The 22,901-nt window shown below is 44.8% G+C and overlaps 2 protein-coding genes across 3 annotated transcripts in view; one reads left to right on the forward strand and one right to left on the reverse strand.

Annotated features, from left to right (window-relative positions):
• Nucleotides 1-3,257: 3,257 nt before the first annotated feature.
• Nucleotides 3,258-5,486, reverse strand: LOC135374831 (snRNA-activating protein complex subunit 5-like). The gene is made up of 3 exons (XM_064607764.1): nt 5,306-5,486; nt 5,113-5,203; nt 3,258-3,374 (listed from the first exon to the last, which is right to left on the reverse strand). The coding sequence occupies exons 1-3, from the start codon at nt 5,471-5,473 to the stop codon at nt 3,304-3,306; spliced, it is 330 nt and encodes a 109-aa protein (XP_064463834.1). The 5' UTR covers nt 5,474-5,486; the 3' UTR covers nt 3,258-3,303.
• A 259-nt stretch (nt 5,487-5,745) lies between these two features.
• Nucleotides 5,746-22,901, forward strand: part of LOC135374745 (ubiquitin carboxyl-terminal hydrolase 8-like) — a 29,540-nt gene continuing 12,384 nt past the window's right edge. Inside the window, exons 1-13 of one of the 2 annotated variants that reach the window (XM_064607670.1) lie at nt 5,746-5,964; nt 6,954-7,063; nt 7,557-7,701; nt 7,787-7,872; nt 8,271-8,455; nt 8,591-8,762; nt 9,367-9,529; nt 9,616-9,769; nt 13,770-14,020; nt 16,611-16,937; nt 19,451-19,509; nt 19,816-19,973; nt 20,414-20,621. In XM_064607670.1, coding sequence (XP_064463740.1) covers nt 6,960-7,063; nt 7,557-7,701; nt 7,787-7,872; nt 8,271-8,455; nt 8,591-8,762; nt 9,367-9,529; nt 9,616-9,769; nt 13,770-14,020; nt 16,611-16,937; nt 19,451-19,509; nt 19,816-19,973; nt 20,414-20,621 — 2,012 coding nt within the window. In that variant the 5' untranslated portion in view covers nt 5,746-5,964; nt 6,954-6,959. Of the gene's footprint in view, nt 5,965-6,017; nt 6,363-6,953; nt 7,064-7,556; nt 7,702-7,786; nt 7,873-8,270; nt 8,456-8,590; nt 8,763-9,366; nt 9,530-9,615; nt 9,770-13,769; nt 14,021-16,610; nt 16,938-19,450; nt 19,510-19,815; nt 19,974-20,413; nt 20,622-22,901 lie in introns of those variants that run through there. The other variant, XM_064607671.1, reaches the window with a different exon arrangement.

The following is a 22,901-nucleotide window of genomic DNA, read 5'->3' on the forward strand; positions in this document are numbered from 1 at the left end:
GGATTAGCAGGACACACACACACAAGAAAAAGAAACTAAAATCGGGACACTTTCCGGGACAACATACCCATATCGGAATGTGTCCCAACTCCTTTTATTAGCTTTGGATTATTTTAACTTGATTTACACCACCGAAACCGACAATCTATGCTCGCACGTCAAAGCATATGATCAGGAACATTTCGAGCGTCTATGTCCTCAGGCTATGCCTTTTCTCCGCTACCTGACTGTCCCCGACTCCCTTGCTTCTTGTTTCTTTCTTTTGTGAAATAGTGAACCCAAATGCTCTTGAATCCGCGAGGTTGAATCTTGTTTCGATTATTCCCTCACTTGTTGAGGTGATTCAGGAACTCCATACAATATCCGTATCCATACAAAAACCAAATTGCCTACAGGCGTGTCCGCTAAATAACGGGACATTTTAGAGAGTCTGGACGCCCGGGACAGTCTCTAATCTTCCGGGACGCTCAGCACATATTCTGGACAATTCGGGAAAACCGTTGTTCCAAACCAAATGTTGAAAACCAGACGCAAACCGCTTTGTATGTTTTCTCGTAGCTGACACTTTTCAAAATCGGGACATGTCCCGAAAATCCCAGCTCTAGGGATCACCCATGGAACGCACGGCCAAAGCAGTTGTGTGGTACACGCGCGGAGGGGGGGGGGGGCAAATCTCGGAGTGTGCCCCCCCCCCCCCATGACCAAAAGGTAGACGCCGGCCCTGGCAGGAAGGAATGATATACACTAAAAGCGCCGCTTTTAATATGTCGCTGTGTATAACACTCTCTGTGCCTTCCACTACATTCGCCAACAAAATAAGTGCGCATGGCATGTACGGAATAGATTAGAAACAAGGGAGGTACCGTTTTTCATTGCGCGCACACAACTCGAAGAGTTTCAACTTACAAGTCCGTTTTGACACTTAGGTGCATTCCAGGAGAGCAAAACAATGTAAGCGGCGATAACAGGCACGAATAATATAGTTGCGCAGCCGTGCGCAAACTACAGTAGGAGTAGGCTAAAACGCAAGGAAAAAGGAAAGGCCAACACACGTAGAAAGGGGGGATATCTCAATCTCTCCCCAGTCAGCGTTTCAGCCACTGCTGGCAGTCACCCGTGGTAAGGTAGGAGAAGACGGCATGCTCCGTTTGGAGCATTTTGGCTCCAAATTCGAGATTTTTATCAGGATTATTATTATTATCGAGATTTTTATCAGATTAATCGAGTTTAGTGCAGGTCGGGACAAAAGTTTACGGAACATGCGAGCAGCGTACTGTTTCTTCAGTGCGACACCCTAGCGGCTGGCAGAAGCGGGTGAGTTCACTGTTTCGGAGTGGTGGAAGGATTAGATACGCTGTTAGCGACACACAGCGGTAGCATGCACTTCCCAGGCGCACCCAAGCGACACCGGAACCAGGAACTACAGCCAGGCCTCCACAGCTCCCCGCATTTGCGGCAGTAGAAAAATAAAATCACGTCACAGTCACGTGGTATTACATCGTCAGGCATCATGACGGATGCCCATTGGCCGAAGGAGGATGCGCGCTTCGGGATTGGTTGATAAAGTTTCGAAATATCTGACAGCTCGCTTTTCGCGGGCAGTCTCGGCAGTCGGCCAGGCGGGCAGCTCCAAGCAAGGTCGCTGCGTCTCCGCGGCTCGCCGATGTCGGTTGACCACAACGACCAAAGAGGAAGTGTACGCGCGGGTTTGTTCGTGAGCTATAGTGACTCTGGCCATGTACTTATCTCCGATAAAGTGTCAACCTACGGACATTCTTGCCGGGTCGGAACTGGAATGCTTGGTGAGCTGACGCCTGAGGAACACTTTTGAGCGCTGTCGCATTTTCAAATACAGTGACTAAGAAGAGAGTGTTCGTAACGACAAAAGTATTTCCCGTGATTGTGTGACCTACGGTGCATCGCCAGAATGAGAAGGAGATGCTCATCTGTGAAACGCACGCACTCGTGGACTTCGCTCGCCTCAAGAAGTAGACTGTATGTGTGCTTTGCAAGTTCGAACTTGGTTTGGTTGCTGTCTATTCAAGGAACGAAACGTCCTGTACGCACGGTGAATGTATGAGTCAAACATACATGAGTTTATACGTTGCATCAATAAATATGTATTTCGCCTATCAAAAATGTCTTAGTTATTTTGGAATAACGGGCGCCAGGTATGAAAACCAGTAGAAGTCAATGGCAGCCAGGGCCGGCCGAAAGCCGAGCCAAACTGAGAGGTTGCTGATTGGTTGGCTGCTAGGCATCACGACGCATTTTCATTGGTCGTATGTCCAGTGTTGCCTGAATTATCTCAAACTATGGGCTCTATGGGGAGCTGTGGGCGCCTGCTACAGCTGTGTGTCGCTAACAGCGCTCCTTTCCACTCCTCCTAGACAGTGAACTCACCCGCTTCCGCCATCCGTTAGGGTGTCGCACCGAAGAAAAAATACGCTGCTCGCGTGTTCCGTAAACTTTGTCCAAACCTGTACCCAACACTTATGGCGAATTCGGGTGGTCATTTCGGAGCAACATTTTTTGCCAGATCTCGAGCAGTCATGTTCGCTTGGTCAAAATGAAGCAAATCTCGCATGTTCGCGTGGCGCTTTCCGAGCGCTCGGAATTTGCTAGCTAGCACTTTTTTTGCCCGGTCTCAAAACGATCGAGCAGCAGATTGCTCAACTGTATCCGGTGTCGTCACATCCGCACTGCAACGGTGGCGGGTGCCCTCATTTGCCCGCATGTTGAAATCACGTGGTTTAGCAGACGACAAAACTCCAAGATTTGCGACCGCGACGCCCCTAGCGTGATCAGAGTACCTAAAACCGCTAGATTCCTAGCAATCATGTTCGCGTGGCAACGGTCACGTGATCCAGCTCGGTCGCCGACCTAGCAATTTCCGAGCGTTCGGCCGTTTTGCTACGAAATGACCACCCGAATTCGCTATTAAAACGTGCTTGCAGTGCATCACGAAGTGGTAGTAGCAGAAATTCGAGTCTTCGATCTTGCTCTTCCGTATGGTAATGGTACTGTGATGCTACACGTAAGGTTTGTCTGCGCAGTCTTCAGTATGAGCAAAAAAGGCGGGCAACAGGGTACTAAAAGTAGCCACGGCGTAACGTCATATAGTGCGACAACTTTAACGCAGTTCTCGACGTGCTCCTCCCCTCTGAGAAAGGAACGTCCCTGCCCTGAGCTCAATCACACAATATTTGACTTCACTCGATGCCCAAATCGGCAAGGCCTACAGTAACGACATGGAACGCTGTACATGGACATTTATTTACAATATTCGCAACACAATTACCGCTACATGTCGCCTTCGCCATCATCTTCTTCCTCCTCCTCTTCGAAGTCAAGAAACGATGCCCTTGCAAGAACTGCGAGCAAAGTAAGAACATGTTACTGTCGTGTACTCGTCGTTGGAACTCTCTTTGACAGCGGATACGTCGAAGACGAAGGAAATTGATGTTCTGAGCAGGGTGTCGAACCGAACACGAACCGAAATTTTCAAGACACTGGTGAACCCGAACCGGAGCAGAATCGGAAAAAATAATAATGGTAACCGGTTCGCAACGAAACGCTTCGGACATAAAAGAAGTCAGCATAAGAGTTCAGGTGCCTCTCAATCCCCGAACGAGGACACATTTGTCTCCCTATCATGGATTTCGCAAATTTTCACCTATCACTCAAACGAGGACGTAAGTATGCTTTCAGCGTCTGTTTTAACACGTTGAAACGTTTGTGAGCGCCGCGGCTAATGCCCCACGCACGCGCTGCGGCGTCTGCTCTTCAGAGAGGAAGCGCCACGCGGACGCTTGTCAAACGCAGAGTTTCCAAGCAAACGTCGCGGCCATCCTCTTATAGCAACTGCTGTATTTTCTGAAAGGTGAGTAGCCTGCCATCGTTCACTGAATGAAGCAGGAATTGAGTAGGCCAGTTGTGTAGCTCTATTCGCTCCGAGATCGAACGGTGTCGGCGCGCTGTGGAGAAACGATGAACTACAACAGTGTGGACGCGTCGTCTGCTTTTACACGTTTATTCCGCGTTCAGTGCAGTAGATGGAGCACTAGGGAACCGAACAGTATCGTACCATCGCGGCACAAGTGAATACACAAGAATTACGGAAAAGGACCATCAACTCCGAATATCGGTCCACGTGTTATCCACACTAGAATGGTGACAGTGTCGCCCCCTATAGGTCGATCTCGCGGCGAATAGGAAGAATATGTGATTAAGCAAGCGCCCAACACGCCCTTTACACGTGAACAGTAAAAATTAAACAAGTCCGAAACATGAGAAGTGGAGGAGCAGAACTGTGCCTGTATGATTGGTGGTGGTTTGAAAAATAAATGCAGTCCTGCTTACCGATAGTGCAATTCTGTCGTGACATATTGCCTTTGTGTTGTGGATTAACTGGTACACTGCTGTGACCTCGAACAAAGCAAAGCTGGCAGACTTATTTTCGGCATGCGTCAGTACGGTGTCATATCGATTCACACTGCGAAAGCAGCCTGCCGGCTCATTACTGTCGTCTATGTAAAATGCTGTTCACTGTGTCTGGAAAAGGCGATTTGGGGAACAGACAGTAGCAGGACTACACCGCTTCATCAGCGTGGACGCTATTTGCAAGTGCTCATCCACTGCTCCTTTACCTCGCTAAAGGGAGCACCTGGCTACTAAAAACGTTAATGCAGACAACAGCAGTAATAATCTATTAGCCACGCATTTTCTGATAAAAAGCGGCTTTATGTGAGATATAAAACGGAAGCACTGAACCTGTTCGTGAACCGGTTCGCTTTTTGGCGCAGCCGAACCGGAACGAAATCCAAGCAACGCGAACCCGAACCGAACCCGTATTTTTTTGCGGTTCGACAACTTGGTACTGAGGCTGGAGCACAGAAGAAAGGACAACATATAAGCCTCAAGTGCCTTAGAACAATGAAAGACATAACTGAAAAAGTTAGACAGGTGTAGGACTCGAACCCACATCTTCTCGATTACCGGCTCCACAACGACTTCTAAGGATGCGTTATTCGAAAGGGCAAACCACATCCAATCACTCCCTCATTCAACTTTCATTCTTGACACGCGATATTCGTGTTGAAATATACATACGATTAAGCTCCTCACGAACGCTAAGGTCGATGTTTTCCATGTTAACTGACGACGGGTCAAGTGCTGGTGCTGTGGAGCTTGATGCTGCCTCCTACATATCACATGACATAAACCCATAAGTAAGCTGTCAGGCGTATTCCTTGATGCAGTCACACACTCACAAAGTTTCGTGATGAACCAATACAACTCATACCTGACTTGTCGCTCCTGTGGTTTCCTGAAATTGCTTTTCCCTGATCGCGCTTTTTATGTTGAGCTCTTCAACCTTCAGCTTACTTAACTGGTCATTAAACTTGCTCAACATTGACAGAATCAACCTTTCCTCTTCTTGAAGATAGCGCATAAGCTTTAGCTCCGCCATTTTAAGCCTTGCATTGGCTCTTTTATTGGCGTTTGGATTTTGGATTTCTTTGGCTTGTCCGTGTTGTTCGGCTGTTCGGTACTTGGTTCGGCAGCCACCACGATTCCTACTCAGAGTCATAACTTGAAGCAAATAAAGTAAAAGGCTCAGTAGAACACGTCTAAGTTTCTAGAACAAGTAGTCACATATGTAGATCATATGTAGAACAAAGCAACAATATCTTTGAAGAAATATCATATATTGGTCAGATGACCAAATAAACTGACGTCATCCACGTCAACATGGCTCGCTATGTGGTGTAGTTTATGTGGTTTATGTTTACGTATGTGAGCTTGAAGGCGAGGCCAATCGGGAAAACCAATTCACGGGTTTTCCGAACCAGGCGTTTTTGCACAAGACAGTTGAACAATGGGATTCATGGCATTAACCATGAATTGTTAAGGACGATGGATTGTGTTGTGTAATCCAATGATAGTGTGTTACACATTCAGGTATGCTCTCGGTGTATTTGCAAATTTCCAACGTTTGGTGTCCTGTATCCTAGACCGATATATACGATGCAACTCTGTCGTCTGTATTTCCCGTCTCTGCTGTCAATTTGCAGAATGCAGAATTTGCAGTGCAGAACTACTGCTGCTGAAAACGCAGTCGTATGTAGTAGTGCATCTTGCCCCGTTGGTTGAATACGATGCATTTCTATGACTTTTTGGTGAGCTGTTGAGATCTGTCACCATAACGAGAACGGAGGGGACTGTTCATTGCGTCGTGGAAGACGACCGCACAGATGACACTCGCACGAGCTGTTGCCCAGTGTCATATGAATTTTAGCACGTTATTAGAATCATCATCATCGGCTGTTTGACGCGCACAAATATAAGGGGCAAAACTGGTAAGTGAAACAGTACTGCTGTTGTCACGTATATTATTCATGATCAACATCGAGTGTCGTTCCTAAGCATACTTATTGCAGGTTCGTAAACTTGCACAACATTCATCTGGATGGATGATAGCCTTTTTCGTGTCACACGCAAATGTTAGTGGTTACACTTCAAAATTGCTCTTAAGAGGATGGTCGCATCTTTATAGACCTCTTTTGCTAGGCAACATTAATTGCAGTTTCCACAACATTGGTGCTACATACCAGATTGGTATAACACGTGTTGAACTGTTTTTGCAAATGTTGCTAATTGGATGGCTCACGAAATGCTCACAAGCAATGGTTCACCAAGTGCACACACATTGGATCATGATTCAGTTTGCTAAAACATTTCTCCACCAGTGCATATTAGCATAGCACAGTTGTCCAGATAAGCAGGACATAATCTCCCTAGGGTCCGCATTAGAATCCAGACATGTGGCTGTTTGCCGTTAATGTGGTCTCATTTGTGGATGGTACCGTTCTGTAATGACCTGACTGTGTTATACAGTTTGTCAGAATTTGGAGTCTTATGGCTCGCATTTTGTTTATGGTCCCATACAGGTAACAATGCCCAGCACAACAAAGCTAACAAAGCTGTATCTTGCATCTTCCATGGAAGAGCTGCAGAAGCAAGTCGACATAGCGCTGGTGGAATATAAAAGCATCACTACGTAAGCTGTGTTCATCTCCTCGTTACAAACAATCGCCAGCTTTACGTCTCATTTGTTGCTGTATTTGAATTGGGAATGCAATTAAATGAGATCTCGTAATTCAAAAGTCCATTTAAACGACGATATGAAATCGCCAACTCATGGTTGCACAGCTGACACAGCCATCGGCCCTAATCTTCCTGAACTATCCCAATTCTCCTGGAAGGCGTTCTGCTAGACTTTTGTTAGAAGACATGCTGGAGAGGATAACAAAGCTCAAACAAGTTGTGTCACCATTTCGTAAGAGTGCAAACGTGGTAACTTGCTATTAATTTTCTTTTTGCATTTGCCTGACAGGAAGTGACAACTTTTGAAGCCTGCGTGTGTAGCAAATGATGCCCTCATACATTTTTGTAACCCCTGAGTATCTGTGTACTGCAGTGGCCTGTGGCTGCTTGCATAATTTTTGTTGCTACTTCATTCTGCCTATTTTACCCATCTTGTTCTTCCAAAGGATATGCAATTCAGCAAGCAAGATTCGCCGCAATGCAGACCTCGAAATGCTGAACGGAGATGAAGAAAAGGCGTACATATATTACATGAGGTACTTTGACTTGGTCCAGCGTGTGCGCAAGCACAGGGACTACAAAAAGGAAAAGGTGTGACGAAAAAGGTTGAGCTCCACTGTTTGCACAACACTTGCAGTGAGAATGGCCCATTTGATTCTTTTACTGTTTTTTCTAGGAAAAATGTGATAAAACTATAGAACTAGAGAAATGCAGCAATGTCATTGAGCGACTGGAATTGTTGAAAAGGAGTCTACTGAGGAGGTATGCTTCCTTTGTTTCGTTTTGTTTTTCTCATATCTGCAGTCAGCTCCATCAGTTCCTTGGGTAACAAGAAAGTCATGCAACTGCACTGAAAAATAAATTTGTGTTGTTGAAAGTTGACCTTACTATGCCAAAAGATCTCTAAAAACCTATGCCAAAAGATCGTCGCTGTGGCCCCCAGTGCAGGCTTATAAAACTATGGAACTATTCTTTACATATGGCATAACAATGAGACTTTGTTGTAGAATGCGTGGCTTTACGTAGCACATATTGTGTATTTGCTGTCGTACAGTTGAGACCACATTAGAATGCCAAGGAGTAAAATTGTTAGCATTGTGCAATGTCCTTAACTTACGTTTTGTACTCCTCCAAGTATATCCAACAATTACTCTTCAAAGGTACGCCTTAATGAAAGACGCCACAGAGGCTGCTGCAAGGGATTCAAATGGTACAGCAGAGACTGTATGTGGTGGCCAAGCAAAGGCTATATCATCTAATTCTTCTAGTCAGAACGAAAGCTTAGATGCTAAAGATAAACAAATATCAATGACAGTGAACAGTAAACCCTCCACACCTTCCATAGGTGAGTGATGTTGTTTCTAGTTGCTTCAACTCACAAAATCTTCACTTCCGGTTGTTTCCAGTTTCATGTGAATTTCATGACACTTTGACATGCAAGCGTACATGCTAATATACGATGTATTGCATCTTGACGCAGCTCCCGAAAAGAGGATAAAAACCGTCATAACAAGCTTCGAGCTGTATGACCTACTCCTCGATCGCACTTCATCGGTGCTCATAATGGATGCGAGGCCGCGTGATGACTTCTTAGAATCACACCTGCGGCATTCTCGCTGCATCAATATTCCGGAGGAAGTCCTTGTACCCGGGTACGTACCTTGTGTTTCGCATAAAAGTTCTGTTAGAGGTCCGTATCTGCGCACGATCAGTGTTCAGAATTCACGCTGTAGTTTAGTGTAAACATGGGCCTCACTGTGATACTAATGTGAAATAATGTGAAAAATAATGTCAGGGTCTCTACCAACCTGGAAAACCTGGAAAACAGGGAATTATCAGGGAATTTTGGTGTGACTGGAAAAGTCAGGGGATTGTCAGGGAATTTGCCAAAAAGGCAGCTGAAGTCAGGGAAAATCAGACAAGTGCCGTCACGATGCACAGTGAATCGAGAGTGCTGATGAGTGGTTGAGTGGCCCCACCCCAGCAACGTTGCCGCGAGTAGCAGTTCTCCAATGTGACAAGCTCAGAGGCAGAAAAGTAGGGCAGTTTTACTAATTTCTCGATAAATGATCTGTTTTATGAAGGATCTGTAACAAAACGTAGCAGCAGGCATCAAGTTCCCTTTTGTTTTGATCAGGGAATTCGCTTGAAATAGTCAGTGAAAACCTGGAAAAGTCAGGGAATTTGAAGGCTACAGCTTAGTAGACACCCTGAATGTGAAGTGCTCGAAACTTATGAATTCTTATCACTGTTCAGGACCATTGCTTCCAACTTACTCGAAAGCATTCCAGAAGAAAGCAGGTCCCTGTATGATAAACGTGACCTGATGGACTTTGTAATTCTTCTGGACTGGAGAAGCAAAGAAGTGCCCGCATCCCCAACAGTTCCAGTGCGGGTCTTAAAGGATGCCATTTGCAAGGTACTATGCTGCTGTGAAGTCCGTGTACAAGAAGACCTGTAAGAGTGAACGGCCCATGTATGTATAGTATCCTATAACTATTGCAGTGGTCCATCGACAAAGTACTGCGGAGTGACCCGATGGTACTTCACGGCGGCTATGAAGACTGGCTTTTGCGGTATCCCACGTACACGACGTACTCTCAGCCAAGTATTCCAACTCCTCCGCGTAGTCCTTTCCTGCACAGCCCCGTGGCATCGGGTATGAAACGTGTGATTGTTTGAAATTGTTTGATGAAAAAATTGTTTGATGAAACGTGATTTTCACTGGGGTGTTGTGTAGCCCCGAGCGAACACGTGCCTGCTGCCATTGCCCGTTGTGTTGCACGACGTTTACAGTGTGAATGCCATTCAGGTTGACGAACATCTCTCACATCTACCACAAATTTCGTGAGCGCGCATTCCAGGGTGTGTCTACCAACCTGGAAAACCTGGAAAACAGGGAATTGTCAGGGAATTTTGATGCGACTGGAAAAGTCAGGGAATTGTCAGGGAATTTGCTAAAAAGGCAGCTGAAGTCAGGGAAAATCGCGGACAAGTGCCGTCACGAAGTGCAGTGAATCGCGAGTGCTGATGAGTGGTTGAGCAGCCGCGCTGCAGCAAGCGTTGCCGCGGGTAGCATTCGCTAATACGACGAGCTCAGAGGCAGAAAAGTAGGGCAGTCTTACTAATTGCTCAATAAATGATCTGTTTTATGAATTATCTGTATCAAAATGTAGCAGCAGTCACATAGTTCCCTTTTGTTTTGGTCAGGGAATTGGCTTGCTATAGTCGGTGAAAACCTGGAAAAGTCAGGGAATTTGAGGGTTGCAGTTTAGTAGACACCCTGTCATTCCCAGTTCTGACCAGCTTGAGTAGTGATGTACAAGTATTTATAAGGTGATGCAAATTGAATCTGAGTACTTGCAGATTTAGTCTTCTGTGATAATTCAAATCTTGGCAGGTTTTTATTCAAATATTGAATTTCTATGTATTTTATACTCAAATTTGGGGTTTTTAATGTTTGAAGCTATGAAGTAAGCTAAAATCATATCTATTCATATCTAATCAATATCTAATCAAATATATATAGGGCCTGACTTTTTCCGGTTCTATTTTCCAGCAAAATCGGGGGATAAATATTGGGTTATTGTTTTGCTTCAATAATTCGGGTGTAGGTAACCGGGTTGAGCTGAACCTTATTCAACCTAATTCAAGTTGAATCGGGTTGGATCAGGCGTAAATCTTTGGTTTACTCTGCATAATACACGTGACACACCTGTAGACACAGAGCATCAATATTTAGTCTATGCATCGAAGAGGCAGCAAGGTCTCTGTTTTGACAGTTTGCATTAGCATATTTATGCAGTTACAACACAGTTTCCGAAGTTGTGTGTTAGTTGTGATGATTTCGGATTCCCCTGGTCCAGCAGTTTTTGGGGAAATACTGGGTTCAACCTTCGTTTTCCTGATTTGAATCGGGAGGTAAATATCGGGCAGGCATAATGGGGGTATAACCCTAAAAAGTTAGGCCCTAGTCATACAGGGTGTTTGCTCTAACGTGTCCTGAAATTGTATTTAAAGCGAGCGATAATTGAGAAGCAAGTGGTACTTTTGTGCTACTTGAGCAGGAAACAGGTACTACTTCACTAGTACCACCTGTTTCTTAGTCAAGTAGCTGAAAAGTAGCGCTCATTTCTCTTTTATCGCTCGCTTTAAATAAAATTTCTGGACACGTTAGAGCAAACACCCTGTATATCACGGGTACTGAGATTCTGCTGCCGAGCACCAAAGATTGCTGTAACAAACAAGAACATTCAGATTTACTCTCCGATCCACACAATGCCCATACAAACTGAAGCGATACACGCTTCTGGGCAAACAACGATAACAACCCAACATGTGCCACACAGGCGAGTCTGAAACAGAGTAATCTGGTTCACAAGCTATGCAAAATCAAATAACTCGTACCATAATAAAAAGATCAGCTTGTGGAACACTTATCTCTCAGCAGCAGGGAATCCTTAGAGACGACTTTGAAAGGGTCTCTTCCAACTGGGGTATTTGAGGGCCTCTTTCGACGTCGATGTAAACTCGCTTCACTTCTCACAAATATACGAACCGATTCACTACTTATGCAGTACCCTGCTCTATCTTGATCCTGAACTTAGTTCGACTTGCGTACAAACAGTAATATCGCTGACACTCCTCCCCTGGCAGAACGATTCCGCAGCACCCCCCCCCCCCCCTTCAAACCACTTTCACTTGTCGTCTCACTCATCATGGGGAATAGTGTCCTTATTTTTCTTGTTCACTCCTTTTAACACCTCGGGACACTGGGCTCTTTGTGGTACACACAAGACGTGTCATTTTGTCCGTGATTCCTAACGTGGCTACCACTTTAAAAGTCAGCTATATCGAGCTTCGTTACCGTTAACAAACACAAAAATGCACACTGTTCATACACAGATATTTGTCATACTGTGACATTGTACAATGTGCAAGAGCAGATTTTCGGGTGCAAAAGAAAAGAAATTGGACAGAAGCACAACACACAAGCTGAACGTAGCAGGAGCAGGCAAGATAGCTGACTAGTTGCACCAACTAGTTACATCAACAATCAAGTTAACACCAACACACTAGCTGTTGAGCACAAAGCCTGGTGTGAAGTATCTAGTGTCCACCCGAGCTGATGCAAGAGCCTGCGTTTCGACTTTGACATGTTCAGTTCTCAGGAATTTTCCCAATTTTTGCCAGAGTGACAATGATGCAAATCTGAGTGATAAAAGCAGGCTTTACCAGGTTTAAAGGAGCAGTAAGGTGAGGTATCCTCCCATAATTTGTTTCTCCTTGGCTGTAGGATGTTCTGCACCAAATAAAATGTGAAATCCTGCGAAAGAATGAAGAGCGCAGGAGACCTGCGGCATGAGTGTGAAGCCTCTCTTGTGCACTTCTTTCAAAACCTTTTACTCTTTCAAAGAGTTTGTGAGAGGACAGAATGAGGGAAGGAGAAGGGTACTTCATGGTGTGAGCAATACTCCTGACAGGGTGATCATGTGACTCATGATGTGGGCCGACATAGCAGAAGCTCATATAACCGCACGAGCTTAGAAGAAAGCAGAATGTCACAAGGAGTTGCAGACGTCAGGCAACGAGATCTGGCCGTCCCTCCGAGGTTGCTTCCTCTGAATGTTGTTGCACAGCGTCAAACCGAAACCGGAATTAACCGTATTTTTTAGCTGGAACTGAACCGTAACTACTAATGCCATCTTGGAGCTGAACTGGAACCGAACCAATCTAAAGACTTCTGTTACCGGTTCAGGATAGCGGTTTGGTTCAGGTTGGTGTGTGCTGGGGGGTGATCTGCGAATTCGAGCGATCTGCCTGCCTAGATTTGCGGCATATTGCTCAGGAAGGGGATGAGAAAGGGGGTCCTGTTGATCGAAAAACAAAAATAAATGAATAAAGAACGTAATTAAGAGATATTGCATCATTTTTAGTGGCTACCTATAATTTTGTAGCATATTAGAACTTTGAACCGGTTCCAAACCGGTTTACGGCCTCTGAACCGGTTGATCGAACTGACATATGTGAAGTCCAGAGCTGAACCAGAACCGAACCTTTATGGCCGAACCCGAAACAAACCGAAAAACTTTTCGGTTCGACGCTCTGTGTTGTTGTAAATTTGATTGTGCAGTGACGCAGCACAGCACTGCACAGCGAAAATGCTAATGGAAAGCACCATGCTAACACCATGCTGCTAACACCATGGAAAAAATATTTTTCATGGTAGCTGATGGAAAACTTGATCCATGAAACAGGGTTTCACACCATCTTAAATGTCACGTCCCTGCTCCTTCAACCCTAAAACAGATGTCTCCAAGTATAAGAGAGTATAAATGAGGATAAATGCATCGAGCATTCACAGCTTGCAACTTTATGGGCAACATTGTCCACAATCTGCTGCGACTGCTCTCACAGATGAACTGGTGTGCAATCTGCTCTTGCACAAACACAGATTGGCACCATGTGTATCGAAAGATGTTGATAAATGTTCATAAAAGGTTACGTGTTTACGTGTAAGGCTACATTTCTTGTCACTGGTTAAATGTACACGATATGGTTGCCTTGCTCGCAGTTCTACACTTGGTTGTGGGATGCAGTAAGCCAGTAAAGCTTTTACCAGCACCTTCTAATAAACATTTTCCTCTTTTGGTTACCAGATGGTTTAGACTACCCTGACCTCGACGAAGCCTTCCTGGCAACCCCCGATGACTCTCCAAAGCTGTCAGATGCGAGCGGAGACGGCATACGTTTGCCGCATATACCTTCGGTTGATCGCAGCAAAAAACCCTCTGTGGCGACATTGCCCGCTGGTGCAAGCTCGTACATTTCCCGACTTCCGCCAAAAGTGATCAATGGTATCGGAAGTAACTCTGAAGTGCCGCATGTAAAGAAACAGCCTTCCCTGCAGGTTTGACCTTCATACCACCTTGATCTGCGCAAACAAACCTTACGTATAACATCACGGTACAGTCGCCGTCCGATTTTTCGGACTCGGCGGGGATCGCTCAAAAGTCCGAATAATCGAGCAGTCCGAAAAAACGAATTTCGCCTCAAACTAAACCTTACTATAAGCACTAGTGGGCTGGAAAAATTTGTCGATGCTTTCCTAACGCGCTTCCAGCTATGCCTGATAACATCAGCTTCTATTTCCCGAAGCGACATTTCGTCACTGTACACTGACAGACACCGCCGTCATCAAGGCCGCAAGTCGGCTTCACCTAGCGCTTGCGTGCTTTAGGTGAAGCTCGCTTTACAGCGGTGTCGCGCGACTCGCGGGCGGACAGCACGTGCTGGGCCTTTTGAATCAAGCCGTTGGACAAAAAGGAAGACGCAAAAGAGTTACGGCAAGCCCCATCATCACCACCACCACCACCACCACGGCAGACCTCTTCTACTCAGAGGAATGGAAAATGAACAATCATTGCCTCTTTTTTGCATCATTATTTTAGTTGGTTGATTTCTTTTGATACGGATTTCGGATGATACCAATATTTTCCGTCACCCCAAGAGAGAAATTCGCTGGTTGGGCAAACAGAGTCTGAAATATGGAGCGACGGAGCTGCATGGCGTCCGAAAATTTGGACGTTCTTACACATCAACTCTATGAGACCCGCGGCCGTTCCGCGAACGAGTCCGAATAATCGAGCATGTCCGAAAAATCGGTCGGCGACTACCATTATTATTACTACCTTGACCTTGACATATCTCATAAATCTATACTTCAGATTTATACCTCTGAAGGTTTCCTTGCTGTGATAATTTATTATTCAGGATGTTTGAAACTAAATAATTAAGTGTTACTCATTATCAAGGTGCCGTATGACAAAAAATTTCTGAATTTATGGAAAATAATGAACTGCAAAAAGCGCCCTTGCCAAAAAACTCAGAAAAACTGCATCCACAATTATAGACTAGTACAAGTGCAGAAGAGAACATGACATTATGTACTGTTTTGTGGAAGAGGAAAGGTGTGCACTAAATTCTGTACTATTTCTTGTGTACACAGCAAGCTCCTACTGAAGTTGCCAGATCTTTCGTAGCATCTCTCAAACCTTTTTTTTTTTTTTGCTTCTTTGTCACCAGCCGCACACTCTGTTAGTGGTCCAATACTCCATAGTAGAGTCCAATACTCCATAGTAGAGTCCAATACTCATAGTTAGGTCCAATACACGTAGTCGATTATTACAAATACAAATACAAATCGAGTAGTTTACTCTATTTCAAATGGTATTTTCAACAAATTTTGTCTATTCGACATTCTCGAACAGTTTTCTAATAGTTCTGGAATATACTGCGGCACCACTTGGCTTGATACTTACCTGTATACACCTGTATATAGTATCATGTTCGGCCCTGTTGATTTAATCATCAACAGTGACATCATTTGCGAATGACATTCTTTTTTTCGTTGTGTAGCTCGGAGCAATACAAACAAATGACATTTGGTGCGAATGTCATTCAATCTGCAATGTCAAACGGGTATTATACGCAAGTAAATACGGTATAGTGAAGGTGACGACATGGTAGTTCCATGTGAAGTATTAAATGGGGATAAGTATACATGTATATGTACATAACGTGAGAAAAAAAAGATCTTGTATAGAAAAAATCTACTTGTCTTAGCATTACAGTGTCAGCATTACTTTTCTCACGGGAGATTTTGCCATGACTTCTGAGCACTTTTTATCAAATTTAATTTGCGAGAAATTGAAATTCCCCAATTGATCTCGGAAATTTGCAAAATTAAGCTCACATTTCCTGTTCTTTTTTTTTAATGAAAACTGAAAGTGCACGCCAGATTTACCCCATTGCATTCCAAAGTACGTCCCCTACTTCTTTTGCAATAGCTGAAAAGGACGCACGAATTGTCGGCCGGGCACAGTTCTTCGTCAAGGTAATGCAAAATGCGCCGGAAGAGAAACGGTCACCCGCCCCTTCCTGTTTCCTCCTTGCTCCCATTTCACATAATTTTTTTCTTGCAGCTATGCTGCCTTTATGCTGCCGTTCCAAGGAATGACTGTTTTCGACTGTTTTTTTTCCTTTTCTGTTTATTATCATTGTAGTAGTAAATGTATTTTGCAATACAGTGGGGATAAATCCGTCATGCACTTTCTGTTTCCATAAAAAAAAAAACGTAAGGCTCTCTTGGCACATTTGTAAAAATCCAATTTGTGGCAAATTAAATTTCATAACAGCGCTCGGAAGTCCTGGAAAGATCTCCCCATGGATAAATAGCATTGGATAGTGTTCAGACAAGTAGATTTTTTCATAAATTTTTTTTTAACCTTTGGTGAAACACCCTGTACAAACTTCACAGAATCTAAAGCACCGTTTGAAATTTAGGCTGTGATATACTGTAAAGTGCATCCCTAGGAGTAGGATATCTCTAGGGTACCGTGTATGCCCGACCACACGCGTGGCAGGTTAAAAAAAAAATGCTGGACATCACTGTACCAAATGAAAGCCTTCGTGATACCCTATAAAAATACCCTGCTCAGGTTGACAGAAGACTGAAGCCACAAGGAGACACTGGTGTGGTGGATACAAGCATCGTAAAACCTGCAGACGACAAGAACGAAGCTTCAACACGAGCTCAGTCCTTAGGACAGGAGCTCCTCGATTTATCCCAAGCACAACTCAGGTCGGAGCAGGAGTTCGAACTTCTGAGGGAGCGCAGGGCACGGGAGGCCGAGGAAGCTTCCCGGGCCGCTCTTCAGGAGGAAGAGGAAACTCTCAGAGAGCACATACGCCACATCGAGGCCTCTATGGCTCTCAGAGATAAAGAAATGGATGACCTATTGCAGCAGAATGAACTTATGAAGAAGGTCAGTATGTGGACATGTCTTTTTTTTTTTTTTTTTAAATTCTGTGTTAGCACTGCAAAGTGGACAGGTGGGGAGGGGACAGCGGGTGTGTGTGTGTGTGTGGGGGTGCTAGTATGCATCCTGGGCCAACTTCAGGGGGAACTGTACCAACATCAATCTGGAAAGTCTCCCAGAAAACCCAGGGAAAACATCAGACAGCACGGCTGGTGGTACGATTCAAACCCGTCACCTACCCCAGCGTTTCCCAAACTTTTGGCGGTGACGGACCCCCGGAAGGGATGAGAACAAATTCACGAACCCCCCACCCCACCCCACACAAATATACCGGAATATGCGCTGTGTACACTGCATTGCAGACCGCGTTTAATATGCGCGACAGGGTATAACAAGGAACGAAACTACATTTGTGCAAGCATAAAGGTGGTCAAGTGACTGTCTAGACAGAAGCGAAGTTGACTTCCAACGCCGCGTTCAGTGCGAGGTATCATCTGTAGTGCCACCATCGCTGCAAGAGGTCCGCAGGGTGCCAAATATAAAATGCGCTAAACACAGGAACACTCTTCAGTCAGTTCGAACTCGAAGCAAAACGATATGACGCACTGTATTTCCCATGCTAGCCAGTGCATAACCAGCAACCTCGTCAGCTGCTGCGTGCTTTTGATACAGCTTCAGAAAGGATTCCGGACTGGTTTGTTCTTCTTGTTTGTGTGTCTATGACGCGGACAAATGTGCATTGCAGGACTTTTCTATCAGAAATTAGAAGCTAGCCGTTGAAGCATGCTTGTAGCAATTTTGGAAATTCTGGGTGTTTGGAAATCGGGCAGCATGTACGAGCGCGTGTTTGTGGGGACGAAAATCCTCACTGAAATGTGAGAGACGGTCGCGGACCCCCACGGACACTCTCGCAGACCCCCAAGGGTCCGCGGACCACACTTTGGGAAACACTGACCTACCCTGTCTACAGCACGACCTTGACGTAACCACCATGGACCGGGTGCTTCATCCACTCGGCCATGTCATCGGGGGAGTGGGGGTGGGGGTGTCTTAGATTGGAATATCTGCGCCACAACGAGGTCAGAGGAGTGGCGGGAGAGGGTGAACGGGGGAGGGCCAGTAACGAGATGTGACCGACGCCACATGTTGTGGTTATCAGTCAAAAAAAAAAAACCTGAAACAAAGTGATATGTATACGGGGGCGGCATTCTATCACTGTCGTGACATTGTGGCGCGCAGCGCACTACTCTGCTGTGTTTGAATGCAAAGTTTGCTACTGAATGCAACAACAATTTAGCGATGGCAAGGCGGTTTCAAGTACCAGAAGCAAATGTTAGACGATGGCTGAAGCAACAGGGAGAGATCGAGAACAACTGAAATATGGCAGATGTGGAGATCGAGAATGACGCCGGGGCAACGGATGTTTGGTGAAGAAATGGTGTCGTGCATTATATCCAGTTGTTCACCTTTTTTTTTTTTTTTAAATTTGCGTACCCATATTTGTGGGGGTCGTCGTAGATTCGAAAAAATACAGGACGTGCAGTACTTTGCAGAATACCTTGGCTGAGCCAAGTCATGGATAGAGCCTGAAGTTTTGGGTAAATATTTTTTTCTAAATCCGGAGGGTAAAAAATCGGGTAAATAAACATGTGCTCTAAATTCACGCAAATTTGGGTAGAAAAACTTCCAGTATGCTAAATTTGGGGAGAAATCGGGCTCAGTTACTCAAACTAACTGTACTGGTTTCATACAAACGGTGGTGTAGCTGTATTTGCTGCCAAACAAGTTTGTGTGCATTCCTACGGGCTTCTCAGTGGGGGCAATTTGACGGGTAAAAATCTGGTTTCACCCTAAAGACGCAACCCTCAATTGGGGGGTGCAAATTCGGGGAAGAAGCTTTTAAAAACATCCATGATGATTTCATTGAGATTTTGCTGTGTATAAACTTGTATGTTGCTTGCCTCTCCACAATCCACACCATAAATCTTTTCAAATTGTAGCGCAAATAAAGAAATTGATACCCCCGTGACTTCAATTATTTTGAGGTTCGACTGTGTTTTTTTTTATAGCTCTACGGAACTCGAAAGAAATTGAATTGATTATTTTAGTGCTGTCAGAGGTTTTGCACGCAACATTCATGGTGATTGGGAGGGCCAAAGTGAAGTTACCTACAGATAGGAGAGAACAACTACAAAAGGAAGGCTAGTTCCATTTCAAATGATCCACTGCCCAGATACGCATGAAAGAATGGTTAGGAAGCGAGCGAGCTGGTGGCTTCTGACGGAGAAACCAGTGAAGTTGAGAAGTTTATTTGACACACGACAGGTTTGTCATCAGCCGTAATCGACACGTTGTTCATATGCATTTTTCTTGTAATTCCTAGTCTTTCGTTTCTCTTCTGTGATGTAAACTATGCATTTTGGCATTAGAGTATAGGTAGTGCTATTTGAGTGTCATTAGTGTAACTGTGGAATGAAAGTTTTATTGTTTTATCAATATACTTGCACCTCTGTTCTCAGCAACTACAAGAGAAGAACTTAGAAGAGGAGCGGAAGAAAGCTAGCAGAGAGCTTCACAGGTGAGATAATGCCAGGTTGCTTTTATTTTATCGTTGTTGTGCACCCAGAAAATGGCTTCACTGGGGTGGTTCTTGCATTACTCTAAATGTGTTCTTGCATTGATAAGATTGTTGGTATAATAAACATAATAAGATTACAGCCTATCTGTGGTCTATATAGTGTATCCAGCTAGACCTATATGTATACCTGTGAATGCCATTGAACTTGCACCTCAGGTCCAAAGAGTTTCTTCTGCGATGTCCTGTTTACATTATGCTCACTGCATTTTGTATTTTACAGACAGTGTTTCGTTTTCTGAATTGTAGGTTACGTGAAGAACGTAAAAAGAAGGAGCAGCAAGCAAAAGAAGATTCGCCGAAAGCAAAAAACGTGCCGACCACCAGCGTGCCAGGAGCCAGTTCTGCTCCCGAAGGGACACCACTACGGCCAAATAAGCCTACCACAGCAGTAGATGCCGTGAGTGGTAAGCGACGGCGGTCAGCGCTACTTTCAGAATAACGGCACGCAGATTATATATAGAGCCTGAAGTTTTAGGGTTTTACCCGATTCTTCCCCGAATTTGCACCCCGAATTGAAGGTTGCCGCTTTAGGGTGAAACCCGATTTTTTTTACCCGGCAAATTGCCCTCACTGGGATCTCTGTAGGAATGCACAAACTTACTTATTTGGCAGGAAATGCAGTTCCATCACCGTTTGTACCAGACCACTACACTTAGTTTGAGTAACGGAGCCCGATTTTCTCCTCGAATTTAGCATACTGGAAGTTTTTTCACCCGAATTCGCACGAATTTAGTGCACATGTTTGTTTTCCCGATTTTTACCCCCCCCCCCTCCCGAATTTAGAAAAAATATTTCCCGAAAACTTCAGGCTCTAGTTATGTAGAACAAGCTTTTTCCCTTCAAGATACTACGAGCCCTGCCAAGCTGGCTGCAAAACCCAACGTAGCAAGTTCCGCGCGTGCTGCAGCTACGACTTGGAGTGGCAGTAGTGGTCTGTCGCGGTCACGGTCATTTCCAAATCTCTCGACCGCAATCGAAGAAGAGCCCGAAGAATTAAGCTCGAGCGATTCCAGTGCTCCCCAGTTTGACCGCAACCTGAAACCAGCGCAGAGGTAAGCTCCACATATTTTGATACCTGCGGTGACAACCTGCAACAACCATATAGGTAACGAACCATACTCTGCGTGTCTGGGCTGCAACTGCCTAAGTGTTGCTTTGTTGAAGTACTACTCCTCTTCTGTTCTCCCTGAGCTCAGCATTTTCACTTGTATGTTTTCTTGCGTAACACGGTTATCCTCATCCTTTTGCTAAACGTGTGTCACCTGTGTAACTGCTTGTGCTGCGACGGCTCTGATATATGTTGATTGAATGTATTACAGTACGGGATAGCTGCATTGCTAAGGTTGAGGTGCGTTAAATACGGGGTGTTTTTTTTTTTTTCTTTACAGCCTTTACAGAATTTTTATAAAAAAAGCTACAGCAGAATCTCGATGATACGAATCTCACGGGGTAGCGGGAAAAATTTGTATCAAACTAATTAAAAATAAAAATTGAGGCGAAAAAATAGACAGTGACTGTTCATTTTTCGCTACTGCCAGTGAAAGAGGTCGGTCGTAACGCACTTGCGTCTCCGTTTCTGGTCAATGCTGACCAAATTCACGAGATGAATCAAAAGACCCAGAACGTGCTTTCCATCCACCCGCGAGTCGCGCGACACTGTTCTAAAGCGAGCTTCTCCTAAAGCACGCAGGCGTTAGGTGAAGCCGACTTGTGGAATGGTGACGCGTAATGTTGCCAGAAGTTGTACTGATATGTTCCCTCCACGTGTTCTGGGTCGCTGTTTTCCGCCAGAGCGATGTCACACAGCTTCGCGGTTTATTGCTGCGAGGGGGCTAAAAAGGTCAAAACAGAGATAAGGTGATAGGGTTCGGGGAAGTGCAATCCTCTCCACCACCACCACCAAAGGGAAAGTCATTGCTTGCATTGCGCAACATGATATAAGGGAGTTCGTGGTGAGGATCGCCCTCACTTTTCGAAAAAAGGAGCAGCGTGACTCGCGCGCTCTCCAGTCACGGCGAAACGACCTCTGTCGCATCCGAGGCTCGTTCGTATCATCCGTAAAGGCAAGATAACGCGTTCGTATCATCCGAACTCGAATACATGGGAAGAATAGGCATTCCGGCCGGGACCGGAAAAGAATTCGTATAATCCGTGATCGTATCATTGAGATTCTACTGTATAAGAGCAGAATAGATGTTGTTTTTGTAGTTGAGTTCTACGGCCAGGCGGACTTCCTCTGGAAGAGAGTATGTACCTACAAGATGACTAATTACCTGAAATGAATTAGTTAAAATCTTTAATTAGGGAATTTCTGGCAAAAGTAGGATTGCAGATTGAGAGATCATCCTCGTTGAACGCCATTCCATATTTAAAAAGCAATGAAACACGCACATGCGTTAAAATATCCATCCCCAATTTTTGTTATGCAAATAAGCCGAAACCAAAAAAGCACGTCTGAGGTGCGCATCACCCTCACCGGCGGCGGCTTATCTGGGCCGGAAAGCGGCTTATCTGGCAGGCTGAGCGGCACGTACTCCAATCATCTCCATCGCGCCAAATCATGCGGCCTTCTGACATGGACTGAGCGCTGTACTCCTTGTGTTCCTGGTCGCCGTGGTTTCAGTTTCAGTTCAGTGCTCATTTGCATATCAAAAATTTGGGGACGGATGTTTTAACGCACGTGTGTGTTTCAGGATTTGTTAGACGTTAAATACATAGCTTGCAACTAGGATAGTCTCTCAATCTGCTATCTCACTTTTGCTTGAAATCCCCTTATTAAAAATTTAATTAACAAATTTTAGGTAATTAGTAATGCTGTTTGCACACTTTCTTTGAGAGGATGTGCGCCTGGCCGTAGAACTCAACTGCAAAAACGACATCTATGCTGGTCTCATAGCGTGTTTATAAAAATTCTGTAAAGGCTAAAAATAAAATGTATGTGAAGATAAGGAGAGTACCAACATATACATACAGGGTGGTCCACCAACCACGATAGAAATTCATAGTAAAAAACTTAGGCCCCGGAGAGACATGCGGTCAAAGGATTTTTTCTGCCAATAACTTTTGCCACATATTGGTAACATTTTTATTTCATTTCAGTTTACAGAAAGTTAATTTCTTGAATTGAACTCTAAAATTTCCCAAGGCAACCTAACGTTTTCTTTGCGAAAATGGGTTCCCCGTGATCATTTTACTCATTATAGCACATGATCCCACTCGTAATGCAATGGCAGTTGCCGAAATAAATTTGCCGAAAATCTGTGGAAATGAGCCCTTGGCTCCGCCTCTTTTTTGACGGCTCGTAGTTTGAGCGCAAAGCTGCGAAGAAAGGA

This window comes from Ornithodoros turicata, unplaced genomic scaffold (assembly GCF_037126465.1).
Source record: "Ornithodoros turicata isolate Travis unplaced genomic scaffold, ASM3712646v1 ctg00000746.1, whole genome shotgun sequence".
Classification (NCBI taxonomy): domain Eukaryota; kingdom Metazoa; phylum Arthropoda; class Arachnida; order Ixodida; family Argasidae; genus Ornithodoros; species Ornithodoros turicata.

Bases quoted from the DNA above. Each gene is read 5' to 3' on its own strand.
- LOC135374831 (XM_064607764.1), bottom strand. From the start codon at position 5,473: ATGGCGGAGCTAAAGCTTATGCGCTATCTTCAAGAAGAGGAAAGGTTG. The intron at 5,204-5,305 runs GTATGAGTTGTA...TGTGATATGTAG, and splicing joins CCACAGGAGCGACAAGTCAG to GAGGCAGCATCAAGCTCCAC. The intron at 3,375-5,112 runs GTATGTATATTT...CTTTGCTCGCAG, and splicing joins CGTTCGTGAGGAGCTTAATC to TTCTTGCAAGGGCATCGTTT.